We start from the raw sequence: 12500 nt of genomic DNA, 5'->3' as shown, positions 1-12500 counted from the left end.
TACATACACGAAAGGAGAATTTACGTCATATGTGTCTGAGCAAATCGGCCTTTACATAGATTGTGCATTACATTCACCCATTCACACACACACACACACACACACACACACACACACACACACACACACATAATTTTGCCACAATAATGTACTTTTATTAATGTTCCAGTTAATTCTGTAATATCATAATTATGTAATTATTAATGTTCCAGTTACTGCTGTGTGTTGGAGAGTTCTTTGGAACGACTCCAGAGGCCGAAGCAGAATGGAAGGAGTACCAATCTGGAGCCAAGAAAGGTATCTTAACCCATTTTGGTGTTTTAACCATTCTTTTAAACTTTATCTATTGAAAAACAGCAGATCTACAAGCTCATAGCTTGTAGAGATTTTTGAAAAATTGTTAAAATGTGGCACAAACTTTGAATTGGGCTAATATTATTAAACATTTGCAGATGTTTAACAATAATTTAACTGTTGAGAGCTTAACCGTTAATTGAAGCCTGTTATTTAATGCTACCTTTAAAGGGACACTTCACCCCTTTTGCAGCCAGATCTTATTTTAATGCGGTTTGGGAGACACAAACACTTTCCTGGGGTTTTTACGTGGGTAAAATAATGTGTTTTTAGATATTTTAGTATTTCAAAGTGTCCGTGGGCTCCATGATGTCATGGACACTGGGCTCACTTACTTCCTGGACTACAATCCCCATAAGGCTTTGGTGCACTGCTCCTCCTTGTGGATAGGGGGAGGGGCTGTCTCACTGAGACAACATGTAGTCCAGGAAGGAAGTGATCATGGAGCCCATGGACACTTTGAAATACTGAAATATCTAAAAACACAAATTACCCACACAAAACCCCCAGAAAAGTGTTTCTTTTCTCCAAAACATAATTGAAATAAGATCTGGTTGCAAAAGGGGTGAAGTGCGATTGCCCTTTCATAGCGCTTTCGATCGATCAAGTCATAACGCTACTTACGTTAGCATCGGGTTGCTACAGTAGCTGTTGTCATAGCACTGAGTCTTAGATCGTCATCACCGATCTAGCCTCGATACCCAGGCTTTCATTTCGTCTGCACGAAAAATGAAAGCCTGGATTTACCCATGGGCTGCACTGGCGTCGCTCCAAATGATGTGACGTCAGGGCTCTGAGCGGTGTGCACCCCTCAAAATAACACCGTGATGTGACGTCAGGGCTCTGAGCGGTGTGCACCCCTCAAAATAACACTGTGAGGAAATCATTACCAGTGGAACTTCAAACGAGGCTATGCGAGGAAAATTAGGAGAATGTCTGAAGGAACTCACCACACCGTCTAAGAAAAAAACCAACGTGTGCCGACTCTGTGGAAATAACTTTGACAGTCTGTTAGAATGGTTTACTCCAGCAACCAGTGGTTTCTTCTTCTGGTCGACACAATAACAGTGCTGCACTGGGGGGGGGGGGGGGGGGGGGGGGGAGAGACCGGGGCTGACGGTGAACCAATCAGGGTGTGAGCCGCGACCCTCCCATCTAGGCCAGAAAGCTCTAGCGTTAGCTCAGGCTATCACCGATCTAATAATAATAATAATAATGTTTTCCAGCCCCCATCCACACCTACATCCTGGGAGCAGCCAGCCAGGAGACGGTGAAATATTTCCCCAGTGCCGACGGCTGTGAGCTGGCTGACAACATCACTTATCTGGGTGAGTAGCGCCACCACCAGGCCTGGCTGACCACATCACTTATCTGGGGTGAGAACATAGCCTATAGCGCCACCACCAGGCCTGGCTGACAACATCACTTATCTGGGGTGAGAACATAACCTATAGCGCCACCACCAGGCCTGGCTGACAACATCGCTTATCTGGGGTGAGAACATAACCTATAGCGCCACCACCAGGCCAGGCTGACAACATCACTTATCTGGGGTGAGAACATAACCTATAGCGCCACCACCAGGCCTGGCTGACAACATCACTTATCTGGGGTGAGAACATAGCCTATAGCGCCACCACCAGGCCAGGCTGACAACATCACTTATCTGGGGTGAGAACATAGCCTATAGCGCCCCCACCAGGCCTGGCTGACCACATCACTTAGCTGGGTGAGAACGTTATATAGTGTGGTACGAGGCGGGCGGCAGTGGATCAGCGGTAGAGTGGCCGGATGGGAACCGCGAGGTTCCCGGTTCGATCCCTGTGGAAGTGTGGAAGTGTCCTTGGGCAAGACTCTGAACCCCTAATTGCTCCTGATGTGCAGGTTGGTGCCTCGCATGGTTTCCTCCACCATCGGTGTGTGAATGAGTAAATGTAATGTACAATCTATGTAAAGGTGTGTGTGTGTCTCTGTGTGTCTCTGTGGTGTGTGTGTGTGTGTGTGTGTGTCTCTGTGTGTGTGTGTGTGTGTGTCTCTGTGTGTGTGTGTGTGTGTGTGTGTGTGTGTGTGTGTGTGTGTGTGTGTGTGTGTGTGTGTCTCTCTGTGTGTGTGTGTGTGTGTGTGTGTCTCTGTGGTGTGTGTGTGTGTGTGTGTGTGTCTCTCTCTGTGTGTGTGTGTGTGTGTGTGTGTGTGTGTGTGTGTGTGTGTGTGTCTCTGTGGCCCCAGGGAGGCGGGGCCTGTTCTCCGGGGCCTCGGGCCTCCAGATAGCCTACGTCAGCGGGCGGGAGGCCCAGGCGGAGCCGGCCCCCTCCCACTGCTTCTCCCCCAAAGACCTCAGCGCTCTGGTGGCTCCGCTGACCTCCTCCAAGTTCAGAGGAGTGGACATCCTGCTGAGCTCCCAGTGGCCGCGAGGGGTCTGGAACTACGGGAACACCCCCCCTACGGTAGGTAGAACTACAGGAACACCCCTCCTACGGTAGGTAGAACTACAGCTCCCAGAGGCCCCGAGGGGTCTGGAACTACGGGAACACCCCCCCTACGGTAGGTAGAACTACAGCTCCCAGAGGCCCCGAGGGGTCTGGAACTACGGGAACACCCCCCCTATGGTACAGTTGAGTGCCAATGATTCCGTCTGAAATCCTCTTTATACGTTTTAGGTTTTGCGAATATTGGAAAATGTAGTACTGAAATCAACCAGCAGGTGGAGCAGTTGAGTATGTTTTTTATAATTGGCCTGAACCCTGCACTGCATGTGCTAATAAAAAGTATTTATGCTCAAATTTTTAAATTATATAGTTATATATGTTATATAGCCTATAAAAGTTTAAGGGGATATGATGGACATATAGTGTGTGCCCTGATATAAAATACCACTGTGAATATGTGAATCAAATCCCTAGGAAGGTGATTAAACAAAGGGGAATCACCCTCCCCTATTAATTAACATCACATTTACCTCATTATTATTTATTCCTAACTTTAATCTGGTCGTGTTTTTAAGTGATGTGAGAAAAACTTTCCCCAAAAATCGCGATAAAGTATATATACAGTAGGCCGTGTCAAATGTGCCAAAAAATATAACATCTGATACAATCTGATTCAAGCATTTTGAGAGAAAAAAAATCACCCGTGTGAAGTGAGTGGCGCAGAGCTACATATCATGGTACAAATAAAGTAGCTGCAGTCCATAGCAGTCTGATTACTTCCCACTTGGTCGCCCTCCATTTTTAATAACAATCCGGCAAACACTGTGCAAGTGATTAATGTAGATATTGCATCTCTCTGTGGTCAAAACTGTGTTCCAAAACGTCTCAATCGCGTTGACAAGTTCATCTTTGGTGGTGGGTTTAGCGACGCCTTTCACAAATGCTTTGAGATCTTTCCAGACGAGTTCAATAGGGTTGAAATCTGGTGACTCCGCTGGGGTGCGCTGCCAATTAATTCCAGCGCGTTCAATGGCAAGGCGAGAGGCAGTGTGCTTGGGGTCGTTGTCTTGGAAAAAACGATGTGTTTTCAATTTCCATTCCTTCTTCATAAAGGGCTCAGCAGTGTTTTTAATCACTTCCTCTTCAAAAAACACACGATCCATAATTCCTTCAAAGATATAAAGAGGGCCAGGTCCACAGCGAGAAATGCCTCCCCAGACATGGAGCTTCAAGGGATGTTTTGGCTGGCATTTGGAAACCTCGTGATCTTTGTGGCGGTAGCATTTGTCTGCGAAGGCCTGCATCGCAACTGTAGTTTCGTCTGTAAACAGGACGTCATGCCAATTTTCACCAGAATCCAGCCAGGACTGCGCCTGCTGCACGCGCAAAATCTTATTTTTGTCACGTGTCATTGGCAAAGTTCTGTAAATAAAAGAACAGTAATTTTAGTAAATAGTAAATACATCCTCCAAACAGTGTCACATTACAGAAATGTTTCTTTTCTCTTTTTCTATAATTACCGGGTCTTTCCGTGTCTCCACTGAAGTTTTTTCAGAGCTCTTTTAAGCGTCCGCACTCCCAAGCTGATATTGTGCCTGGATGCCAGCAGTTCCTTTATTTTTGGCGTCGCCAGTTCATCATTCTCCATGAGCAGAGCATGGATAATTTGCAGGACCTCACTGCAAAGAGAAAAACAAATACTGCTTTTAATGTTTGTTTTTTGTTTTGTTTTACACATAGCCTACACACACAAACACAATGAATTTGATCAAATTAATACAGAATGTCGGCTTACCTGGTCAATTTACGTGCAAGCCTGGGTTTGTGTGCGAGTTGCGCTACTTTATATCTCAATAGCGTTCTCTTCGTCACGTCAATCCCAGAGTCTTGTAAGATCTTCTGTATGTATTTGATTTTGTAGCCTCGTTCCCATAAGCTACGGATCTGCTCACCCGTTTGACAATTGATCTTCGTCATGATGTCAGTATGTTGGCTACAATTAAGAATTGAACCTTATTATACAGTATTTTCTGTGTTGGCCACACCCCCTGGATAGGGTGAATGACAATGAACCATGAATTTATCAATTGGTCAAATTGAATTAATTGAAATTAATGCGTGTCTTTTTTTATTACATAAGAAGCAATTAAAATAGCTTGTGTTTAAGTGTGGGGGCCAGACCTTATAATATACCATATTATATTTATTGGCTACTTCGGTATGCATTTATTTGACAAAACCCCTCCTATTTAAATAAACGGAGAGCGGCGTTTAATCTATATTAATCCATTTCACCACTAATATGACTGTAAAATCCGGGATTCGAACTGGGAGCTACAAAAAGAAGTATGCTTAAATCGAAAGCACTTACCACTAGGCTACGACGACGCCTTAACATAAAGACAGAGCGCATGGTAGATATAAAGCACAATGGTTGTAATCATGTTTAAAAAAGAAAATCGTTCCTGTGTTGTAGAAGAACACAAGAACGCTGGTGGAATAAATTTATTTTTCACGTCACATCATTAACAACTATTAGTGTTATCTTACATGTTTCTACATTTGTAGAATATATTATTATTAGTTGTTAATGACGTGACGTGACGTAATAAAAAGACCAAGCACCAAGACCAAGCACCAAGAGATATAACATACGTTTACGTTTCAGTGGTCTCAGATTTTTATATAGCTCTCTACTCCCCCTAGTGGACATAATATATACATTGTGAAATGCGCAGATCACGCAGTCCTCGCCAAAATGAATCAGACGGAATCATTGGCACTCAACTGTAGGTAGAACTACAGCTCCCAGAGGCCCAGAGGGGTCTGGAACTACGGGAACACCCCCCCCCCCCTACGGTAGGTAGAACTACAGCTCCCAGTGGCCCAGAGGGGTCTGGAACTACGGGAACACCCCCCCTCATAGGCATCCGTCCGTCAGTGATGACGACGGGTTGCGCCTGAGTGGTCATGTTTTCTTGCAGCTGCGGCTGTTGCTGGTCAGCCCTGCTCCGGAGTGACAGTCTTTAGCGCAGTTGGTGCAGACAAAACGAGAGGAGACTGGCACAGGAGTGGGGGCTGTTAAAAGAGTGTTAAAAGTTCATGTTTTTGGGGGTGCAATTGAGCTCAGAAAACCTATTAAAGAAATCAGAATAATTACAAAAACGTTTTTATTTATTTATGTCATGGTCGAAAAGGTGTCACTGTGTGCTTAACCCATTCTGGACGGGAACCCCTTTTGGTGTTTTAAGCATTATGTTAAACTTTAGCTGTTGAAAAATCATGAAAATGTGGCACAAAACCGCAAATCTTTGAATATTATATTCTTTCAGAGTGAACGTTTTTAACTCAAATCTTTGCTTCTGGTGGGGGGTCCCTGGAACAACATATTTTCAGATGGGGGTCGGCAGCCAAATACAGATAATTCTGGGCACTGTATTTTTCCCGTAAACCTCATGTTTAGCTGGTTTAACAGTTAATATACGGTAATATACAGGTGTGATGGTACAATTCGGGAGTTTACGGGAGTTTCCTGTAATATACACATCCGTATTCCATGATTTGTGCTTGACATGAAATATTGAGCACCACTGATATAGAAACAGGTTTTTCAGAAATCTGTCAGGAGACATTTGTAGAATCTAAATGGATTAAAGGGACGTCTCTTCTCTTCCAGGAGGTGAACACCAGGTTCTGTGGAACCGGCTCCATGGCCAACCTTGCGGACAAACTGAAGCCGCGCTACCACTTCGCTGCACTAGAGGGCGCTCACTACGAGAGGCTACCATACAGGTACATTACCACTTAGCCCGCTAGCATTTATTGACAAATTAGGATCTAATTCACGCTAGCATTTTTCCCAGTTGAGCTCTTATTTTGAAATTGTTTACAAGATGGGTCTATGCCGGGGCTCTGGAGGGTCTATGCCGGGGCTCTGGAGGGTCTATGCCGGGGCTCTGGAGGGTCTATGCCGGGGCTCTGGAGGGTCTATGCCGGGGCTCTGGAGGAGTCCACATCGCCGGCTCTGTGCCGTCAAAGAAACGCTGTTTTGACCAAAAATGCCATCTGGGACAAGGAATAGGAGATACAGGCGATTGAAAGAAACAGATAGAATGGATTATTATGGCGAGGACCATCTTAAGGCTCATACATAGTCTGGATTTACGGTGGTGAGGTGACCACCGAACTACAACATGACGTCACGAGCCGCGGTGAAGAGCAAACCACCGCCACCGCTCCAGCCCTTCTCTCTGTTTTTACTCACCACCGCTCAACGTTATTTCAGCTCCGGTGGTCAGCTCACCACCGGAGCGGTGGTCACCTCAAATCCAGACTATGAATAGTCCTTAAGATGGGCGACCCAATATTATGACAACAACAGCTATCTACCTGATGCTAACGCAAGTAGCATTATGGCTTGATCAATCGAAAGCGCTATAAAAGCACAATTGCCGTTGATCTACGCAAATGGCGGTAATCGTAGTATTAAATAATAAGCTTCAATTGACCTAGATCTACGGCAATGGCGCAGAGGGTGCAGAAGTTTGAATCATGAAAAATGGAAAAAACATAATTTATATTAATTTAAAAAAAAGTGTGAATCATTGTAGTGTTTTATTGGACATTTATTTACCTCATTGAATGCCAGATTCATCAATTGATTGATGTGCGTGCTTGCGTGCGTGCGTTCGTGTCTGTGCGTGCGTGTGTGTGTGTGTGTGTGTGTGTGTGTGTGTGTGTGTGCGTGCATTTCCCCCGTCAGAAACCACATGGTCCTCCAGGAGAACGCGCAGCACGTGAGCCGATTCATCGCCCTGGCAACCGTCAACAACCCTGCCAAGAAGAAGGTGTGTGTGAATGTGTGTGTGATAGGCCTACTGTGTTGGCACAAAAATGTCTTTGTCTTAAATGTCTTTTATGTCACAAACATGTCTTTATTGTTGCTACAATTCTATCATTGGAACCGCTGCATTTTACAATTGATGGAATTGTAAAACATGGCCAATTAATTGATAGAATTGTAAAACACAGCCAATTAATTGATAGAATTGTAAAACGCGGCACACGGCCTGTCTTTGAGACATTGTTGCACATATTAGGAGTAAGAGACTCATTATTGAGCTTAAAGATGTGTGTGAATCTCAACAGCACACCTCTGTTATATTATTGGGTTTATTTCACTTTAACCGCCGGGACAACGCTCCACACGTCCCAAACTCTTCTCCCTTCTGGCTCCAAAACTGTGGAATGCACTTCCCATTGCAGTCAGAACTGCAGCATCACTCCCAATCTTCCGCCGTAGCCTGAAAACCCACCTTTTCAGACTCCATCATGGCCCATAGCACTTACCCTAACCCCTTAGATAGCATTTCTGTTGGCTTAGATAGCATTTGACACAGACTTATAGCATGTTATGTAGACAGCACTATAATTGTATTGTATATAGTCATAGCACGCCATAGTACATATGTATAGCATAGTAGTGAATATGTATAGTTTATTATGTATAGTGTATGTATAGTTTCATCATATAGATATTCCACTGTTACCTTCTTAGCTTACGCATGTTTCATGATAAATGCTTTTATGTGATGTATTCCCATGTTTTTGTTCTTGCTTAAATGTAAGTCGCTCTGGATTAAGAGCGTCTGCTAAATGCCTAAATTGTAAATTGTAAATTGTAACCCATTCTGGGCGGGAACCCCTCTTGGTGATTTGAATTGTTGTTATACTTTATCTATTGAAAAATAGCAGATCTACAAGCTCGTAGTGTGGCACCCCCTTCCTATACAAACCCATTGCATATTGCATAGGGCTGTGAATCTTTGGGTGTCCCACGATTCGATTCGATTCCGATTCTTGGGGTCACGATTCGATTCAAATTCAAAAGCATTTTTCTTTCCAGATTCAAAGCGATTCTCTATTCAAAATTATTCTCGATTCAATACATAGGATTTAATCACAATCTACTGCAGCCAACTGAAGTAACTTGAAAATGACTGAAGACATGATGTTTACTGTGATTAGGGTGAACTTACATTTCATATCACAGACACCATGTAGTGATATGACTGAAGACATGATGTTTACTGTGATTAGGGTGAACTTACATTTCATATCACAGACACCATGTAGTGATATGACTGAAGACATGATGTTTACTGTGATTAGGGGGAGCTTACATTTCATATCACAAACACCATGTAGTGATATGACTGAAGACATGATGTTTACTGTGATTAGGGGGAGCTTACATTTCATATCACAAACACCATGTAGTGATATGACTGAAGACATGATGTTTACTGTGATTAGGGGGAGCTTACATTTCATATCACAAACACCATGTAGTGATATGACTGAAGACATGATGTTTACTGTGATTAGGGGGAGCTTACATTTCATATCACAAACACCATGTAGTGATATGACTGAAGACATGATGTTTACTGTGATTAGGGGGAGCTTATTTCATATCACAAACACCATGTAGTGAAAACGTATGAATTATTAATCTATTTTGAATCGTTCATACTAACTAACCCTAATTCTAATTTGAATCGGGTTTTTTTGACACCCCTAATATGTACAACTTCCCCCCCTAATACGTGAGGGGCCACGTTTTCTCAATTACTTTTTCATTTAATTTTAGTGTTCATTTTGGAAAATGAACAGAATAAGGATCCATAGCAATGTACGTATTCTATCATATAATGTATTATAATTTATTCCAATGTGCTATGAACAGTTCCTGTATGCGTTCAACATCGTCCCGATGAAGACCATGGAAGTGTCGGAACTGGTCAAACAGCCGACGGACGTGACAGAGAACCCGTACCGACGCCCCGGGAAGGACAAGGCGGAGCAGCAACGCAAAGACGCCTTCGACCTGTCTGCGGAGGAGGAGGTACACCGACTGCTGTTAGCATCGTTAGCCTAGCATCGTTAACCTTTGACCTGTAGGAGGAGGAGGAGGTTATACCGACTTCTGTTAGCATCGTCAGCTTAGTATCGTTTACCTTTGACCTGTAGAAGGAGGTTATACTTACTTCTGTTAGCATCGTTAGCATAGCATCATTTACCCTTCGACCTGTCTGCGGAGGAGGAGGTACACCGACTGCTGTTAGCTTCGTTAGCTTGGTCCCGTTTGTGCTGCACGAGGTCGCAATTCTCGTCTTTGCGTTGACTTTGTATGTAATGGCGCCACTCTAACCATCCATGTCTGAACGCACCTTTAGCACACAGAGCTAACATTGACCTCTGTCTGCCCCTCAGCCAGCCTCCCAGTTCTTCTTTGACCTGGGGGGGGGCAAGAACCGGGGCCGGGGGGGTCCCGGGGGGCGTGGCCGCAAGAGACCCTCGGACGGAGACGACCGGCAGTGGGACGGGGGAGACAGACGCCCCCAGGGACCGCCCGACGGAGACGGGCGGTCCCAGGGTCCGCCCGACGGAGACAGACAACAGAGGCAGCCTCGCAGACCTCGTGAGTTCACCTGCATGATTCATACTAGTCTCTCGTTGCCAGACTGTCACCTCTCGCAATGTCCAAAGGCTTCCGTCATACGGTCTTGAGCGATGGAAGCTCTGATCATGAGTAAGATATAAATGCTTCCGTCGTACAGTCTGGAGCAACGGAAGCTCTGATCACGAGTAAAATATAAATGCTTCCGTCATACAGTCTGGAGCAACGGAAGCTCTGATCATGAGTAAAATATAAATGCTTCCGTCATACAGTCTGGAGCAACGGAAGCTCTGATCATGAGTAAAATATAAATGCTTCCGTCATACAGTCTGGAGCAACGGAAGCTCTGATCACGAGTAAAATATAAATGCTTCCGTCATACAGTCTGGAGCAACGGAAGCTCTGATCACGAGTAAAATATAAATGTTTACGTCATACAGTCTGGAGCAACGGAAGCTCTGATCACGAGTAAAATATAAATGCTTCCGTCATACGGTCTGGAGCAACGGAAGCTCTGATCATGAGTAAAATATGTCTGTGTCTCTCTCTTTCTCTGTCTCTCTAGCGGTCCCTACTGGTCCATGCTGGTTCTGTCTGGCCAGTCCTCAGGTGGAGAAGCACCTGGTCATCAGCATAGGAACGCACGTGGGTTACACACACACGCACGCGCGCGCGCACGCACGCAAATGTTGATGACAATTAGCCTCTCAGACCCCAAACGAAAGAATATTTTCTTGTTGTTGGATAATATTTTGTCCACACTTCCATGCTGTATTGATGTTGGTACCATTAGGAGAGATAACAGGCAAACGTTGATCAAAATAACAATTCTTCTACATTCTCTAATTGTGTAGACTTCTGGTAAACGAAGTAATGCAGATGTTTAACAATAATTTAACTCTTGAGAGAGTAAAATGAAACCAAATGTTTTCCTAAAGAATGTTAGGTTCTCACTCAGCTTCCTGATGATCCTACAGTAGATGACTATATGATGTATCACCATGTGTTGTTATTGCTTACTGTAAATCGCTCTGGATTAACCCATTCTGAACGGGCACCCATTTTGGTGTCAGCATCGTGTCGTGCTTTAGCTATTTAAAAATAGCAGATCTACAAGCTCATATCGCGCCACCGAGTGGCGCGATACGAGCTTGTAGGTCTGCTATTTTTTGAAAAATCGAAAGAACGACTGACATTTTTAGAATCTGATCTCAGGTCAGAATGGGTTCATCAGACCAGTGTGTGTCCAGTGGAAACCTCGTATGAATCTGATCTCAGGTCAGAATGGGTTAAGAGCGTCTGATAAAATGACTATACATTGTACATTGTGTGCGTGTACGTGTGTGTGTATGTGTATACATGTGTGTATACGTGTATGTGTGCGTGTGCGGTGTGTGTGCGTGTGCGGTGTGTGTGTGTGCGCGTGCGGTGTGTGTGCGTGCGTGTCCCCAGTGCTACGTGGCGCTGGCTAAAGGCGGCCTCACGCCGCAGCACGTGCTCATCCTGCCCATCACGCACTGCCAGTCGGCCGTGGATCTGAGCGCCGAGGCGCTGGGCGAGATGCGACGCTACCAGAGCGCTCTGCGCGCCTTCTACCGCGCCAACGCGCAGCGCTGCGTCGCCTTCGAGAGGAACTACCGCAGTCAGCACATGCAGATGCAGGTAAACCACACCCATTCAGGACAGGAAGCCCTTCTTGGTGGAGCGACGGAAGCTCTGATCACGAGTCAAATATAAATGCTTCCGTCGTACAGTCTGGAGCGACGGAAGCTCTGATCACGAGTAAAATATAAATGCTTCCGTCATACAGTCTGGAGCAACGGAAGCTCTGATCACGAGTCAAATATAAATGCTTCCGTCGTACAGTCTGGAGCGACGGAAGCTCTGATCAGGAGTAAAATATAAATGCTTCCGTCGTACAGTCTGGAGCAACGGAAGCTCTGATCACGAGTAAAATATAAATGCTTCCGTCGTACAGTCTGGAGCAACGGAAGCTCTGATCATGAGTAAAATATAAATGCTTCCGTCGTACAGTCTGGAGCAACGGAAGCTCTGATCATGAGTAAAATATAAACGCTTCCGTCGTACAGTCTGGAGCAACGGAAGCTCTGATCACGAGTAAAATATAAATGCTTCCGTCATACAGTCTGGAGCAACGGAAGCTCTGATCATGAGTAAAATATAAATGCTTCCGTCGTACAGTCTGGAGCAACGGAAGCTCTGATCATGAGTAAAATATAAACGCTTCCGTCATACAG

At 44.9% G+C, this 12500-nt stretch overlaps 1 protein-coding gene across 1 annotated transcript in view; it reads left to right on the top strand.

Annotated features, from left to right (window-relative positions):
- cwf19l1 (CWF19 like cell cycle control factor 1) overlaps nucleotides 1–12500 on the top strand; it is a 21498-nt gene that overhangs the window by 1439 nt on the left and 7559 nt on the right. The window contains exons 3-11 of the mRNA XM_083757735.1: nucleotides 213–297; nucleotides 1581–1682; nucleotides 2581–2798; nucleotides 6457–6572; nucleotides 7543–7627; nucleotides 9529–9687; nucleotides 10056–10263; nucleotides 10808–10887; nucleotides 11695–11904. Coding sequence (XP_083613861.1) covers nucleotides 213–297; nucleotides 1581–1682; nucleotides 2581–2798; nucleotides 6457–6572; nucleotides 7543–7627; nucleotides 9529–9687; nucleotides 10056–10263; nucleotides 10808–10887; nucleotides 11695–11904 — 1263 coding nt within the window. The remainder of the gene's footprint in view (nucleotides 1–212; nucleotides 298–1580; nucleotides 1683–2580; nucleotides 2799–6456; nucleotides 6573–7542; nucleotides 7628–9528; nucleotides 9688–10055; nucleotides 10264–10807; nucleotides 10888–11694; nucleotides 11905–12500) is intronic.

This window comes from Protomyctophum parallelum, assembly GCF_964188405.1.
Source record: "Protomyctophum parallelum genome assembly, chromosome: 22".
In the NCBI taxonomy this organism is placed as follows: Eukaryota; Metazoa; Chordata; class Actinopteri; order Myctophiformes; family Myctophidae; genus Protomyctophum; species Protomyctophum parallelum.
This window is presented reverse-complemented; position numbering and strand designations above follow the sequence as displayed.